Source organism: Scyliorhinus canicula, chromosome 8 (genome assembly GCF_902713615.1).
Source record: "Scyliorhinus canicula chromosome 8, sScyCan1.1, whole genome shotgun sequence".
NCBI classification, from domain to species: Eukaryota; Metazoa; Chordata; class Chondrichthyes; order Carcharhiniformes; family Scyliorhinidae; genus Scyliorhinus; species Scyliorhinus canicula.
Window position 1 is genome coordinate 127321410 of NC_052153.1, and position 16402 is coordinate 127337811.

Here is a 16402-nt window from a genome sequence, read left to right on the forward strand (position 1 = left end):
TTTAAATGCTGTTACTGCATCACCATGATCTTCCAAAGCTTTGTGCAGAAAAATATGAAAAAAAATGAAATGAAAATCGCTTATTGTCACGAGTAGACTTCAATGAAGTTACTGTGAAAAGCCCCTAGTCGCCACATTCCGGCGCCTGTTCGGGGAGGCTGTTACGGGAATCGAACCGTGCTGCTGGCCTGCTTGGTCTGCTTTGAAAGCCAGCGATTTAGCCCAGAGTACTAAACAGCCCCTATTGCTCTGTCTCTAAGTTCCCGGTAAGGTTCAATGCTTTCAATGGGCAGTGGCATAGTCAGTAATTTTCCTTGTTGGCACTGCCAGTAAGGAACCTCACCTGCCAGCCATGAATATTGGAAATCACAGGCAAGCTGTACTTCATTCCCACAAATGAGCAGCTGGCAGGTGAGACTCCTGGCTAGCAGCACAAACTCAGAAAATCTACACTTGCATGTTTCTATGATGCTGCAGCAATAGAATTGCAAAGAGGACTGAAGCCTCAATTAGGTAGCCAGCCACCTCACAGTCCGTTTACATCTTTTTATCATAAGTATACATACTTTCAAATAACCATTTTGTACAAGTTTATTTGTCAGAAGAATACTCAATGATAAAGCCAACTGGGGCTTAATTTCCTTTATTATCTCTTTATTCAACAAATTACAAAAGTAACTGTTAGCAGATATAAATGGAATCCATATTGGAGGGTGAGGTAAAAATGCAAAGACATCAAAAAAATTTAATATATCTTAATCTGTAATTATGTTGCTGGATAAAACTATAACCTCTTCACTTACTGTGAAGATTCATATGATTATACTGCTTTCTGTGCCACAAAGCTATTGATATTACTGGTCAATAGTAATGCACCATTATTGATACATTATTCCGAATTGGAGACAGAGAATGTGAAATGGCAATAGAACTATAAGCTGCATCTTCAAATATAGAATAATACATTACATATGACGCTTTTTAATACCTTTCTTTTGCATTAATACTAAAAAGAAATACTTTGTTTGAAATTCTAAAACAAAGAGAGGTCAGTTAAGTCTGTTTTGATTAATGATAAAGGGGAGAGTTTTCAAGAGGGCTTTGACTTTGCATCAATCACTGTTGGCTCTGCTCCTTTTCTACTTTTCTTTGGAGGAAACTTAGTCCTGTCATTGGTTGAATGTGTCAAACAAGGATGCAGGAATTTAATGAACTCAACATCTGTTCTCACTGGTTACAGAATGCTTTAAGTTATAAAATGGGCACCAGTCCCAGTCAAGCACATAACTGAAGTATGCTGTTGTACAGAAACATATGGTTCATGATGGCATTGTACACAATAATCATGATTTTCCCATGACGATTCACACAGTGAGACAATATCAACTGTAACCTTCAGGCGAAATGGAGTTAGAAGGTGGAGGATAATTGGACCAGGGTGGATAAATGTCATGTAGATAAAAGATGCATTTTTAAGTCAAAGGAACAGATTTTATGCCCGTGCTCCTTGTCAGCAGGAACAGCGCCATGGGCGTAAAATTCCGCTCTAGTAGGGCAACGAGATTCTTGTTGGTGAGAACTCGTTTCCGGATTTTCCCTGCCCCTGGCCAATGAGGTAACCATTTAAATGAATTTAAATATTATTAAAAGGGCCTACCATCACTGAACATTCAAATCTTGCCAGTGTAACGTCACATTAACATGCTTTACAACAGCTCAATGAAGATGGGAAACAGTCGAGCCAATCCAGCAGGGGGCGCCAAGACAAGTATAACGCTGGGGAGAAAGGGGCATGAGGGGCATGACCTGGCACAGCCTGTGCCAACCCAGCAGTACCAGCTTGTGTTATGGGCAGTGCCAGGGGTGGGACGGCTTGGGAACCCAATAGGCAGGGGGGTGGTGATTCCGTTACATGGTGGTTGGGGCGGGGGGGGGGGGGGGGGGGGGGGGGGGGGAGGGTGGAGAAGCAGACAAGGACATTGAAGGGAGGGAAACTGGCAGTGACGGGGGGTAGCGGGTAGTGATGGAGGCAGAGACCTGGCATGGGTGGGAGGGAGCCTGGCAGTGAGGGCAGGGTGAACCTGGCAGTAATGGGGCGGCGGGACAAGGTGGGTGATACTTCCGTGGTGCTTGTGGGGCGGGGGCACTGGGAGCCCCCAATAATTGTGGCGGGGGGGTTGGGGAAGAGCCCACGATGCCATTGGCGGTGGGGTGGGAGAGCAGTGGTAGGTCTGGGGGAGTTTCACTTCAGTTCTGACCGAGGCATGCTTTAAAGATGGCTGCCTGATGTCTGCGGAGCTCACCTTGCCAGTTCTATCTAGCCCTGCTCAACTGATGGCGTAAACAACACTCCTTTTTCTGGATTTAGATTTATTGTCACATGTGCTGAGATAAAATGAAAAGCATTGTTCTCCGTACAGCCCAGACAGATCGTTCCATACATGAAATACATAAGACATATGATAGATACACAATGTAAATACATAGGTACAGGCATCAGGTGAGCATACGCAGCGTAGAGAAGATGCATGGAGAGATCAATTCAGTCCATAAGAGGATCATTCAGGAGTCTGGAAACAGCGGGGAAGAAGCTGTTTTGAATCTGTTACTGCATGTTTTCAGACTTTTGTATCTCCTGCCCAATGGAAGAGACTGGCAGAGAGAATAACCCAGGTGGGAGGGGTATTTGATTGCGCTGCCCGCCTTCCCAGGTAGCAGGAGGTGTAGACAGAGTTAATGGATGGGAGGCAGATTCGCGTGATGGACTTGGCTGTAGTTTCTTGCGGTCTTGGGCTGAGAAGTTGCAATACCAGGCTATGATGTAGTCAGATAGGATGCTTATATGGCGCATCTGCAAAGATTGGTAAGAGCCAATGTGTACGTGCCGAATTTCCATAGTTTCCTTAGGATGTATAGGTGCTGTTGTGCTTTCTTGGTCATAGCAGGGCAGATTGTTGCTGACGCACACACCTAAGAAACTGAAGCTGCCAACCATCTCCACCTCGGCACCATTGATGCAGACAGGGGTGTGTACGATATTTCACTTCCTGAAGTCAATGAGAAGCTCCTTAGTTTGGCTGATGTTGAGGGAGAGATTGTTGTCATTACACCAAGCTGCTAGGCACTATCTCCCTCCTGTCATCTGACGCATGATTGTTCAAGATCTGACCCACTACGGTCATGTCATCAGCAAACCTGTAAATGAACTCGGGGCCACATTTTGCCACACAGTCATTTGTGGATAGGGAGTATAGTTGGGGGCTAAGTACGCAATCTTGTGGGGCCCCAGTATTGAGGACTATTGTGGAGGAGGTGTTGTTGTTTATCCTTACTGATTGGGGTCTATGGGTCAGAAAGTCAAGGATCCAGTTCCAGAGGGAGGAGCCAAGTCCTAGATTTGGAATTTTGATATGAGCTTGACTGGGATTATGGTGTCGAAGACGGAGCTGTAGTCAATGAATAGGAGTATGATGTAGGAGTCCTTGTTGTCGAGATACTCCAGGGATGAATGTAGGGCCATGAAGATGGTGTCTGCTGTCGACCCATTGTGACAAATTACAGTGGATCAAAGCATTCTGAGAGTATAGAGTCGATGTGTCTCATGACCAATCTCTCAAAGCATTTCATAATGATAGATATGAAGGCCATTAGACGGTAGGCGTTGAGGCACATTGCCTGGTTCTTCTTTGGCACCAGTATGATGGTGGTCCTCTTGAAGCAGGTCGGAACCTTGAAATGGAGTAGTGAGAGGTTGAAGATTTTTGTGAACACATCAGCCAGTTGGTCCACCCAGGATCTGAGTGCATCACCGGGACCCAGTCAGGACCCGTTGCTTTCCGAGGGTTCACTTTCCGAAGGTTGATCTGACTTTGGAGGCTGCAACTGTAGGTATGAGTGTGTCCAAGGCTACTGGGGAAATTGACAATGATTTGCTCGAAACAAGCATAGAATGCATTGAGTTTTGTCAGAGAGGCTCAAGATCTTGGTCTGGATTTTCCATTTTGCGACACTTGAAGGGAGATCTCGATCGGGTGGAAAATCCAGCATCGGACAAAAAACAGGATCAGTGTCCGATCCCCCGCTGGCATGGGATCAAGGTTCGCACTCCTCACCAGCGGGAGGATGCAAATGGGTAATGAAGACCAATTTGCATCCTATTAATGGGCCATACACTATATTCTCCAAACCGCGTGATTCTCCGGTCCTCTGGGCTGAGAATCATAGAATCATTGAATCATAGAATACTTATAGTGCAGAAAGAGGCCATTGGGCCCATCGAGTCTGCACCAACCTTCTGAAAGAACACCTTACCTAAGCCCATGCTCTGCCCTATACCTGTAAGACCATCTAACCTTTGGGGCAATTTAGCATATGTGAAACTGTGGGATGAAACTGGAGCTCACAGAGGAAACCCGTGCAGACACGGGGATAACATGCCAACTCCACACAGTCACTCAAAGACGGAATTGAACCTGTCTCCCTGGTGCTGTGAGGCTAACTATTGTGTCACCGTGCAACTCATAAGGTGGCAGGTGGCCGAGAATTGGTGCAGGTCTGGACAAACGTGGCCCTGTCGCCGTGGAGCTCATAGTGGAACAATAGTGGCCTCACGGTAGCATGGTGGTTAGCATCAATGCTTCACAGCTCCAGGGTCCCAGGTTCAATTCCTGGCTGGGTCACTGTCTGTGTGGAGTCTGCACGTCCTCCCTGTGTGTGCGTGGGTTTCCTCCGGGTGCTCCGGTTTCCTCCCACAGTCCAAAGATGTGCGGGTTAGGTGGATTGGCCATGCTAAATTGCCCGTAGTGTATGGTTAATGGGAGGATTGTTGGGTTACGGGTATATGGGTTACGTGGGTTTAAGTAGGGTGATCATTGCTCGGCACAACATCGAGGGCCGAAGGGCCTGTTCTGTGCTGTACTGTTCTATCTTCTATCTATCTATAAGGCGGTAACTCATCAAGGCAGTTGCCCCCAAAGTCCATCCAAGGGCCAACCTCCCCCCCACAATGTAAAACCTGCCCACCCCACCCCCACCATCCCCCCCCATTGTAGCCACCCTACACCACTGGGAAACCCATGGCTGTGGTTGCGCTTCTGGCGGGAACAGAGAATCCCGACTGCAGAGGATTCAGGCCACAGTCTCCCAAACGGAAAATTCTGGCCCTGGTCTGAAAGTTCAGCAGTGCATCTGGAGAGATACACGGCAGTTTTCAGTCCGAGCCTGACACTCTGACAAATTATGGGAATATTCTGCCCAAAGATTCTGCCCTTATTAACAGCTCCAATCTATTTTGAAGCCGCCACTCTGAAAGCCAGCCATAACCATGGTATAGGAACTTTGGAAGAACATGGGAACAGGAATAGGCTATACGGGGCATCAAGCCTGCCCCACAATTTCCTGAGATAAGGAAACCAAAACTGTACACTATACTCTAGGTGCAGTCTCACCAAGGCTCTCTGCAATTGTAGCCAATATATTTACTTCTGTACCTAAATTCCCTCACAATGAATGCCAACATTTGATTTGCCTTCTTTATTGGCTATTGAACCTGCGTGCTTTTAGTGACTCATGGACAAGGACACCCAGGTCCTTCTGGACACTAACACTCCTCAATGTCTGACCATTTAAGAGATATTCTGGGATGGTTTCTCCGATTTTGAGGCTATGTCCGGAGAATACGTCTCGTCTTACAATGAAAAAGTCGGCGCCACCCCAGCACCGATACTTCGCCCGGTGGGGGCTAGCAGCCGCGTCACGTAAAACCCCCGCCATTCCAGATAGAAACGGCTGGAGAATTGCCGGGGCTGTGGCCGCGCACGCGCATGGCGGTGGCCTGCAGCAGTTGCGCCGTACAATACGGCACCGGCCGCACGCTGACCCGGCCTGCCAGATAGTACCCCCCTGTAAACCCCCTCGCCACCCCGCACCAGTCCCCACCGAAGCCCCCCGGCCAGCAGAATGGCTCCTCCCCACCCCCCAACTGTGGCAGCGTGGACACAGTCCGCAGCCGCCACGCGAGGTTTACGGAAACTCAAAGCTCAAGTGATCCATGCCGTCGGGAAGTCGGCCCATCTGGGGCGGAGCATCAGGGGAGGGCCTTCAGCTGATGTCCTGAGGTCGTCCCAGCGGCATGCGGCATACTCACCGATGATACTGTTTTGGAGGGGGTGAAGCATCCGAAAACAGGCGTCGCACTCAATTTTGGCATCAGAAAGGATTCTCCGCCCGATCGCCGAATATGATTTCGGCGTCGGCAAGCAGAGAATCCCGCCCTCTGACTTTCTGCTTTTTCTATCAAAGTGGATAACTTCACATATTTTCACATTATATTCCATCTGCCATGTTCTTGCACATTCACTTAGTCTGTCCAAATCCACCTGAAGCCTCGTTGCATCCTTAAAGAAGCTGCCTAAGTAAATTGCCACGTTGCAATTACACAGCTGTGCTGATGGTGCTTCAGCTCCTGCACTGATGGGAGGTGTAATTCTAGTGTGGAAAGTTTACACAGGCAGTTCCCATTACACATGTGGTCAAAAGCATTTATGTTGGAAAGAATTGCACAGGCATTGAATTTTAAATGTACTACGAGTTAAATTCCTGTACTGTTGCATATGCTAAGCTGAAGAGTCATTCTCCTTTCTCTTGCTTTCTCTTTCTCTTAAGATAACAGAAGGTCACATTTATTATTCCACTGTATCTTGAACTTTTCAAACGTAAAGATACACATCTGGATACTGGTAGGGATGTTGCCTGCTCAGTGATGTGGTTGGTGTATTTCTTGTTTCCTATATATGGGTGAATTGCTGTTCTTGGGGGCAGTAAAGGGATTGTGTTGTGTCAGCCTCTGTGAATGGGTCGGATAATATTTGGTATTTTCTCAATTCCAGAAGGACACAATAAATAGTGAACAGCAGATAATCCAAATGTAAAACTGACATCAACAACAAATATAAATTGAACGCAAAGATTACAAAGATAAAAAAACTCTCGAAGCCATTTTTTGCAATAAATTATGTCCACAAGAACCATTTGTAAACATTTACGCTCTGTCAAGTTATTACTATTTGCAAGTTTCGAACAAAAATAGATGAGAAGGGTAATTCAAACTTGAGGAAAATTCTAATAACTATAATTCTTTCCAAATAAATGTTAGTCACAGGTCTCATCACAATTTTTAAATTTTATTTTCTCCCTCTTTTTTGATCCTTAGAACATTTTAAACTGAGACAGTAGGCATATAGCTTCTGTCAAATGACGCTAATAGATCAGTGTGTGTACTGAAGGCTCATCTCTCACATCCTTTACAGAAACACTTCCACAGAATGGACATAGACACTTATATCCTACTACTTCAAAATGTGATAGTTTAACACATCAATGTGCTGTACAAAGACAGTTCATGGGTGCGATTGAACCAAAAGATATGAGAGTCTGCTCAGAGCGGGATTAGCAGGGTCATTCCCAGCGCTGGTCCCAATATTTAACAGCACTTTGTTGCTATTTTCGCCCCCAGCGGGGAACCCCCCGAAGCCGCACTTAGCGTCATTTCCTGCACATAAGAGCTCCAACAGGAAGAGATCAGCACGGTAGCATGGTGGTTAGCATAAATGCTTCACAGCTCCAGGGTCCCAGGTTCGGTTCCCGGCTGGGTCACTGTCTGTGTGGAGTCTGCACGTCCTCCCCGTGTGGGCGTGGGTTTCCCCCGGGTGCTCCGGTTTCCTCCCACAGTTCAAAGATGTGCGGGTTAGGTGGATTGGCCATGCTAAATTGCCCGTAGTGACCTTAAAAGTAAGGTAAAGGGGGGGGGGGTTGTTGGGTTACGGGTATAGGGTGGATACGTGGGTTTGAGTAGGGTGATCATTGCTCGGCACAACATCGAGGGCCGAAGGGCCTGTTCTGTGCTGTACTGTTCTATGTTCTATCAGGGCATTCCCGGACCTGTCCAATACCCCAATTCATCTATAAAGGAGTCCTCGGGCACCCTGCACTCAGCTCACACAAACAGGGCACCACGGGCAGATTCCTGGTGTGGGCAATATGCCAGCCTAATATCTTGGTACTGCCAGTCTGGCAGCCTAGCAGTGCCACCTGGGCATTCTGGAAGTGCCAAGGGTACAACAAAGTGCCGTTAGATAATGGGGTCGTTCCTGGGGCCCGCTAATCCTGCCCAGAACAGACTCTGATTTTTTAAATTAAATTGCTCCCATAGTTGAGAGTTTATAAATTCACTTAACTATGCGAGTCTGGACTACGCCCACTGTGGACGGGGACGGGGATCACGCCGCGCCAGTTGGAGGCCATTGGCAGCGGCCCCCCCTGGCAATTCTCTGGGCCCCGATGGGCTGATTGGCCACCAGTTTTCAAGCCAGTCCCGCCGGCGTGAAATGGATATGGTCCATCACGGCGGGACCTGGCTTGTCGGTCATCTAGCGGGGTCCTCGGGGGGCGGGAGGATCAAGCCCCGGGGCGGCCCACCGATCTGCAGGCAGGCCTGTGCCATGGAGGCACTCTTTCCCTCCGCACCAGCCTCTGTAGGGCTCCACCATGGCCGGCGCGGAGAAGAAACCCCCTGCACATGTGCCAGAACAAGCCGGCGGTTCCCCGCATGTGTGGGACCATGGTGGCCCTTTGGCGGGGCTGGCGCAGCGCCAACCCCTCCGGCGCTGGCCTAGGCCCAGGATGAGCGGAGGATTCCGCAACTTCCGGGTGGCCCGACACCGGAGTGGTTCACGCCGTTCTTGGCGCCGGCGTCGGGCCATCGCGCCAAGTCCAGGAGAATCCCGCCCAAGGATTTCATTTTCCACATATACTAGTTTACTTTCAAGGGATAAGCTATTAGTCCACATACATTTAATTTAAATTAACAATACTATTTATATACTAATGATATGACTTCTGACCTACTGAAGTGTTCAAGTCAACATTTAATGCTGTAGTGTTCGGGAAGAACAGCTGCCCAGAGCTGAACTAAGTCCATGGCCATTCCCCAAGGTACTTAAATTTTTTTTTTATTAGGCTGCAGACTCGTTGGAATCTGGTAGGATGAATTCTGAGACTCATAACATTGTGGACATGAGACATTTTCCAGTTGAAGAGTGTAAGTTCCTTACATAGGATGTGGGGGGATCTTCCAGCTGTTGTTGGGTAAGTACTTAAAAACTGGCATAAATTTATAAAACTATTATCCAATTTTGAGTAGCAATGTTTTATTCTCTTTTTAAAATGCTTCACTCTCTCCAATGTTGAACCGCTGAACATTTGCTGAAATAATAAAATCTGCATCATTGGCAAAAACAAACCTTAGTTCTCTAGATAATGATATGAAGTAAGGAATCAATTAAAGCACAATACATTATTTTTGAGACACATCAAAAGTGTTGGAAGCATCCAGAGCTAAACTTGAAAGTCCATAGCATTTGCTCAGTACCCAGGTGTAAGACATGATGGAGTGCACTTCATGAATAATTTAGCATGGGAATAATTTACAACTCGATAGTCAAGATACAAGTTGAAATAGTGTACTCAAAAGTGTAATTTGTGGAAACTGGAAACTGTCACTGCGAATTTGTTCCAGTCGGAAACTGACAGGTCAGCTCCTTGACACAGGGAAAAAAGGAATGGCTCTTCACCCAAGTTTCTATGACATACATATTTTTTTTTCCATCAGACACTTCAAAGTCACTGCATCTGCAGTTAGTGGTGAATACAGCAGAGCTGAAAAATTGGATTTTACAAAAATCAACAGCCATAAAGGTCATGGACACAGCTGCACAATTTGAGATGTATTTCCAACATTCAATTGTGATTATTGTCATCACTTCACTCCTTTCCTGACTAAGAGTAGCCCAGTAAACTCTTGTCTCTTGTAATGTGAAGCTCTCATACAGCCATGTTCAAGGGAGTAAATCAAAAAATTCAGATTGCAATAGTTATTTGTTTTCTGTGGAGTTTAGTGAAGCAGCTGTTTGTAAATTGAATGCCAAAAAGGAACTAAAAGACCTATATGATTCTAATGTTTATACTAGTGAGCAAAGTTGTGCAGTGCATCCATTGTGAAATACTCGGTTGTCCTTGCTTTCAATGCATATCCTAAAAACACAACTCTACTGAACAACGCAGAAATATTTGTGGCAGTATAATTTAAATATGATACTAAATTTAGCATCTCACATTAAATGTACAACTCACCATGAAGATGATCAATAACATGTATAGCACCTTTATGTAGCACCTCTAATGCAGAAAATCTCAAGGTGCTTTGAAAAGGTTTCAAATAAATTGGATGCTGAGTTAAAGAAGGAAATAATATGTGGAGCGACCAAATCGTTGTGGATTTTAAATAGTGTACTTGAGGAGGAGAGTAAGGTGTATAGACAGTGACATTTAGGGATGAAATTTCAAAGTAACGGGTCTGAAAGGCTGACGACGTTCCACAATTGGTGGGATGAGAGAGGACTTGTAAAACAACGAAGAACAAAGAACAATACAGCACAGGAACAGGCCCTTCGGCCCTCCAAGCCTGTACCAGCCATGATACCAACCTTTGCCAAACCCTCAGTACTTCCTTGTGCCCTATCCCTCCATACCCATCCTATCCATTGAACAACGTTAATATATCTGCTTCCACACCCTCCCCTGGCAACGCGTTCAAGGCACTCACCATCCTCTGCGTAGAAACCTGCCTCGCACATGTCCTCTAAACTTTGCCCCATGGACCTTAAACCTATGTACCCTGGTGATTGATCCCTCCACCCTGGGAAGGAGTGCCTGCCCATCCACTCAATCCATGCCCTCATAATCTTGTAGACCTCTATCAGGTCACCCCTCAATCTCCGTCTTTCTAATGAAAACAGTTGGAGTCTATTTAGCCTCTCCACATACTCCACACTCTCCACCCTCCAGACCAGGCAACATCCTGGTAAACCTCCTCTGCACCCTCTCCAAAGCCTCCTCATCCTTCTGGCAGTGTGACAACCAGAATTGTGCGCAATATTCCAAATGCGGCCTTACCAAGCTACTATACAACTGTAGCATGTCTTGCCAGTTTTTATACTCAATGCCCGTCTAATGAAGGCAAGCATTCTGTATGCTTTCTTGACTACCTTGTCCACTTGTGTTGCCACTTTCAAAGGTCTGTGGTCCTGCACGCCCAGATCTCTCTGACTTTCCATATTCCTAAGAGTTTTGTCATTTATGGTATATTTCCACTCTATGTTAGACCTACAAAAATGCATTACCTCACATTTGTCCAGATTAAACTTCATTTGCAATTTCTTTGCCCAAGTCTCCAACCTATCTATGTTCTGCTGTATCCTCTGACAATCCTCAACACTATCTGCCACTCCAACAACCTTGGTGTAATCCACGAACTTACTAATCAGACCAGCTACATTTTCCTCTAAATTGTTTATGTATGCAACAAACAAGAGACGCCCCAGCATAGATCTCTGTGGAACATCACTAGTCACAACCTTCCATTCAGAAAACACCCTTCTACTGCTACCCTTTGCCTTCTGTGACCGAGCCAGTTCTGTATCCATCCTAATACCTCACCTCTGATCCCGTGTGACTTCACCTTTTGTACCAGTCTGCCATGAGGCACCTTGTCAAAGGCTATACTGAAGTCCATGTAAACAATATCCACCGCCTGCTCCTCATCAATCATCTTTGTCACCTCCTCAAATAACTCAATCAAGTTCGTGAGGCATGACCTTCCCTTCACAAAACCATGCTGTCTAACATTAATGAGTCCATTTGTTTCCAAATGGGTATAAATCCTGTCTCTGAGAGGAGGATTTGGATATTCGGAGGGATGAGGCCATGAAAGAATTTAATAATAATAATCTTTATTATTGTCACAAGTAGGCTTACATTAACACTGCAATGAAATTACTGTGAAAATCCTCTAGTCTCTACAGTACGATGCCTGTTCGGATACACTGAGGGAGAATTCAGAATATCCAAATTACGTATTAGCTCGTCTTTTACATAAGGTTGCAAATTGAAAGTGTCAGGTGACTCGGAGCCAAAATAGGCCAGCAAGGATTGGAGCAATGGATAAAATGGCCTTTTGATTTCGGTAGCAGAGTTTTCGATAAGCTGAATTTAATAGTTTGCCAACCAAAAGAGCATTGGAATATTGAATCTAAAGATGACAAAGGGGCAGCACGGTAGCATGGTGGTTAGCATAAATGCTTCACAGCTCCAGGGTCCCAGGTTCGATTCCCGGCTGGGTCACTGTCTGTGCGGAGTTTGCACGTCCTCCCCGTGTGTGTGTGGGTTTCCTCCGGGTGTTCCGGTTTCCTTCCACAGTCCAAAGATGTGCGGGTTAGGTGGATTGGCCATGCTAAATTGCCCGTAGTGTCCTAAAAAGTAAGGTTAAGGGTGTGTTGTTGGGTTACGGATAAAGGCTGGATACGTGGGTTTGAGTAGAGTGATCATTGCTAGGCACAACGTCGAGGGCCGAAGGGCCTGTTCTGTACTGTACTGTTCTATGATGACAAAGGTAAATAATAATTGTAGAACTGTTTTTGTTCTGATACAGTTCAATAGTTATCTTATTTCAGTAATTCATTCATATTAAACTATCCAGTTCAACACTGACTGCCTAGTTTTAAATCTTAGGTTTTCATTCATACTTACCACACGCTGAAGGTTCAGGTTAGCCATCCTGCCATAACAGAGTTCTAGGAGAGTCACAGGTTGTTTAGTCAGATTCCTTCCTGACATCAGCCACATCATTGAAAGGTTTTCAACATTTGCTGCCTATAAACAGAATTTAAAGAATATTTGTATGAATAAGTAACTTGCTTGGATTTTAATTCCAAAATGAAAAAAAAAACAAGTTTCATGAGCTGCCATTTCAGATAAATAATTTCAAATCAAAGTGAGGAACAGGGTTTTGTTACTTGAGCTTGAATATGCAGAATAGCAACAGAAAGTTAAACCAAATCAGACCACTGAGTTACTGTTAAAAGTTTGCACAATAAAATGCAAAAAAATCTGCTGAATCTGTATCCATGCGCCCCATACAATCTAAAGTGAATCTAGTATTGTCCACACAATGAGAAGTCAATCAGGGTTACAAAGAGCACTGAATTTCTAAAATTTAAACGTCATGAGAAATGAATAAAAATATGAAAGTAACAATGGAGGTGACATCTTGGGGATTTCACACTGCGCCCTTAGGAGGTTGGTTAAGAAAATGAGCTAAAAGAATCAGTGTTGAAAGAATACAATCAAAACTACTTATCATATTCTAGTGAAAATTAATAAATATGATTTTCATTTCAAAGGCCATTCTACTTGATGCATCAGAGAATATAATAACAAGGCGGGGGGGAAGGACAGGAAGCATGGCAATGTTAGATAAGGACAGGAAACTTAGTATATGGGTAATTAAGGTATAGAGTGGGGCTAGTAAGGGACGTTGTTTTCTGTTTATGTTCGTTTAGGTGTTTTGCGTGCGTCAGCGCGGTTGTTTAGGAAATGTTAATGTGTTAAAGTGTGAAAATTGCAAATGCTTCAATAAAATATTTTCTAAAGAAAAAGAAAATATAATAACAAACACACTAAGCAGTCTCAGTTTTTGGTTTAGAAGAGAAATTTTCTTGAAGCGATTTTTCAAATCATTTGTTCAAATCAGAGGACAAAATTAAATATATTCAATGCTTTTCAGCAAAAAAAATAAACTTAAAGTAATAATTCATTTAAGCATATTTTCGCCCTCAAATGTGGCAAGAAAATGAGGGGAGAAGCCTGTTTGCTAATGATTCTGAAAATATTTAGAAACGTTCAAAAAGCATGAGTACCATTTTCCCATCATTCCTCATTCTCCATGTAATTTTTTCATGTGTTAGAGTGAAAGAAAAGGGTCAACATCCACTAAGCTGAATCTATACCCTGTCTACTCGGGTATACAAAAAAGGCCTGAAAATTAGTAGCTGAAGCAGCCATGCTCAGTGATGTCCCAACCGCCTGGTTACATGTGATCTCGGAACTGTCTCCATGCTTGTGGAGTTTACACGCCAAGTTTGATATGTCCATCCTCAACAGGCAGCCGGCGGCTCTGTCACCATGTACATTGCACAGACAGCACCCTCTGCCAGAATCAATCGAAGATCTGTTCCTTTCTGTTGTTGTATTCATTTTTTTTAAATATAAATTTTAGAGTACCCAATTTATATTTTCCAATTAAGGGGCAATTTAGCATGTCCAATCCACCTACCTTGCACATCTTTTTGGGTTGTGGGGGTGAAACCCACACAAACACGGGAAGAATGTGCACATTCCACACGGATAGAGACCCAGAGCCAGGGTCAAACCTGGGACCTCGGCGCCATGAGACTGCAGTGCTACTCACTGTGCCACCCTGCTGCCCTGTTGTTGTATTCATAAGTTCAAGTTACATTGTCCTTTTTAAAAGTCCAAAGCAGGTAATATTTTAAATGCAACTCTGCAGAACTCGAGGTCCGAAACAAATTGAAAGGGTGAATTCCATGATCCCAAATTCTGAATTCTGCCAAATGATGGAAATTTCTAGACCCTGCATTGAATATCAGATGGGATGTATAATGGAGCTGGGGAGCAGAGGCATCACAACACTTTTGTGTGCCAACCCAAGTTAAATTTCAAACATTCCATTCAAATTTGTGAAGTCAACCGGGAGTTGGATTGAAGATTCACACTTCAACTAAGCGGGATAAGTGATTTGCTATAAATCAAATCCTGCCAGAAACTGGCATTTTCCCAGCCTCTGTCAAACTATGACAAAGCACTTGTTCTACCAGAAGTTATCTTTACTCAAAACCTGGTCTGAAGTCAGTTAATTTGAAATCAGATGTTTGGAAAGTATGGAAAACAGAATTATTTCAGCTGAATTATAATTGGCTGTTTTACTACAATTGCCAAATTGAGTTAATCATTCATAAATTTGAGAGGGAAAATGGCTGCCAGCCATAAATTTGATACGTAATTATATTAAATAGTTTAGTATTCACTAGAGAAAGTGTTCCTTCTAAAATTGGAAGAATTGCCACAATGTATATTACAACATATCACAAAGCAAAAATTACACCAATAGGCCAGCAAAACTTCTTAAAAATGCGGTTTACTGAGATAATTTTGAGTTAGTGCTGGAAGTAGAAAATTTCACCTACAATGCAAAGCAGAAACAATGCACTGTGATTTTGATTGAAAAACTGTATGTAGTACACATTCAAATTTTCAGTTTGTGCTGTTGACTGGTGAGACTTAATTCCCAGAAGCAGTCTTCGAAAATTTCCCCTTACATAAAACTATAGCTATTTATTAGTAAAGTGAACAAAGACTTGGTTCTCAAGATGCTCATGAATTAAAAACCAAGGAAGCTGTTTTATAATTTCTGTCTGAGGCATCTAAATTGCAATAGATGATTGCTTGATTTAAATCCAGTTCCTATTCCAAAGCTTGCCTTGGTGCCAAGATCACCATCTGGTATGTACCTCTGTGCTGAGCTAGAGTTCAAGCTCCTCAGGAGACTCATTTCCTGAACCCATTCCCCCAGCAGGCAAAAGGATGAGCCATAAACCTGTCAATTTACTGCAGGAGAATCTTTTGCTGTCACCTGGCAACCATCACCTGAACCCTTCATTTGACTGCACAGTTACAGTTATCACACACTATTAAAAAGTAACATTGTACAAAGCACAAATCAGGAACAAACATTACATCTATTCCACCAACTCCACTGCATTTATAAATAACAAGTGTCCATTGCTTGCCATTTGACTTTTTAATTATCATATAATACAGCTCGAGTATCCTTTATCTGAAACACATACATTACAATAGCCTAAGCCGAGGCTAGTTATACTAAAGTAAATAAAATGGCTAGAAAAGTAAGATGTATCATTGAATAATAAATACAGGTATCTGCAATAGGTTTCTTTTTGACATGCTAACCAGTGAAACTGGAAAGTAAACAATGCAGACAAACAACTAAACTTCCTCTGTTAAAGGTCGATGAGGCTCAAAAAAGTGGTTCTCGGATGCTTTCGGTACTTGGATTTATGGATTTACTCGACCCATATCTCTGTTTCATCTTAAAATGTCAATTTTGGTGCCTCAAAGATATCGTAAATCTTTCATTTTTTCGCAATCTCATTCATCAAGAAAGTATTTGAAAATGAAACAAGGGTCAGGATCGACATGTTTTCGGAATGGAAAACAGCCAAAGAAATTCATTAAAATAAGCAAAATACTGCAGATGTTGAAATCTGAAACAAGAACAGAGGATGCAAGCAAAACTCAGCTGGTCTGTCAGCATCTATGAGGGGAGAAATAGAATTAACATTTACAGTCCGCAGACTCTTCATCTGAACTGATAGGAGGGAGAATATGTTAGAGCAGAAACTGTTACAAA

At 43.9% G+C, this 16402-nt stretch overlaps 1 protein-coding gene across 5 annotated transcripts in view; it reads right to left on the reverse strand.

Annotated features, from left to right (window-relative positions):
* Positions 1 to 16402, reverse strand: part of LOC119970492 — a 309781-nt gene that overhangs the window by 118971 nt on the left and 174408 nt on the right. For all 5 annotated transcript variants that reach the window (XM_038805212.1, XM_038805211.1, XM_038805213.1 and 2 more), the window contains one exon: positions 12643 to 12765. In XM_038805212.1, the coding sequence (XP_038661140.1) occupies positions 12643 to 12765 (123 nt within the window). The remainder of the gene's footprint in view (positions 1 to 12642; positions 12766 to 16402) is intronic.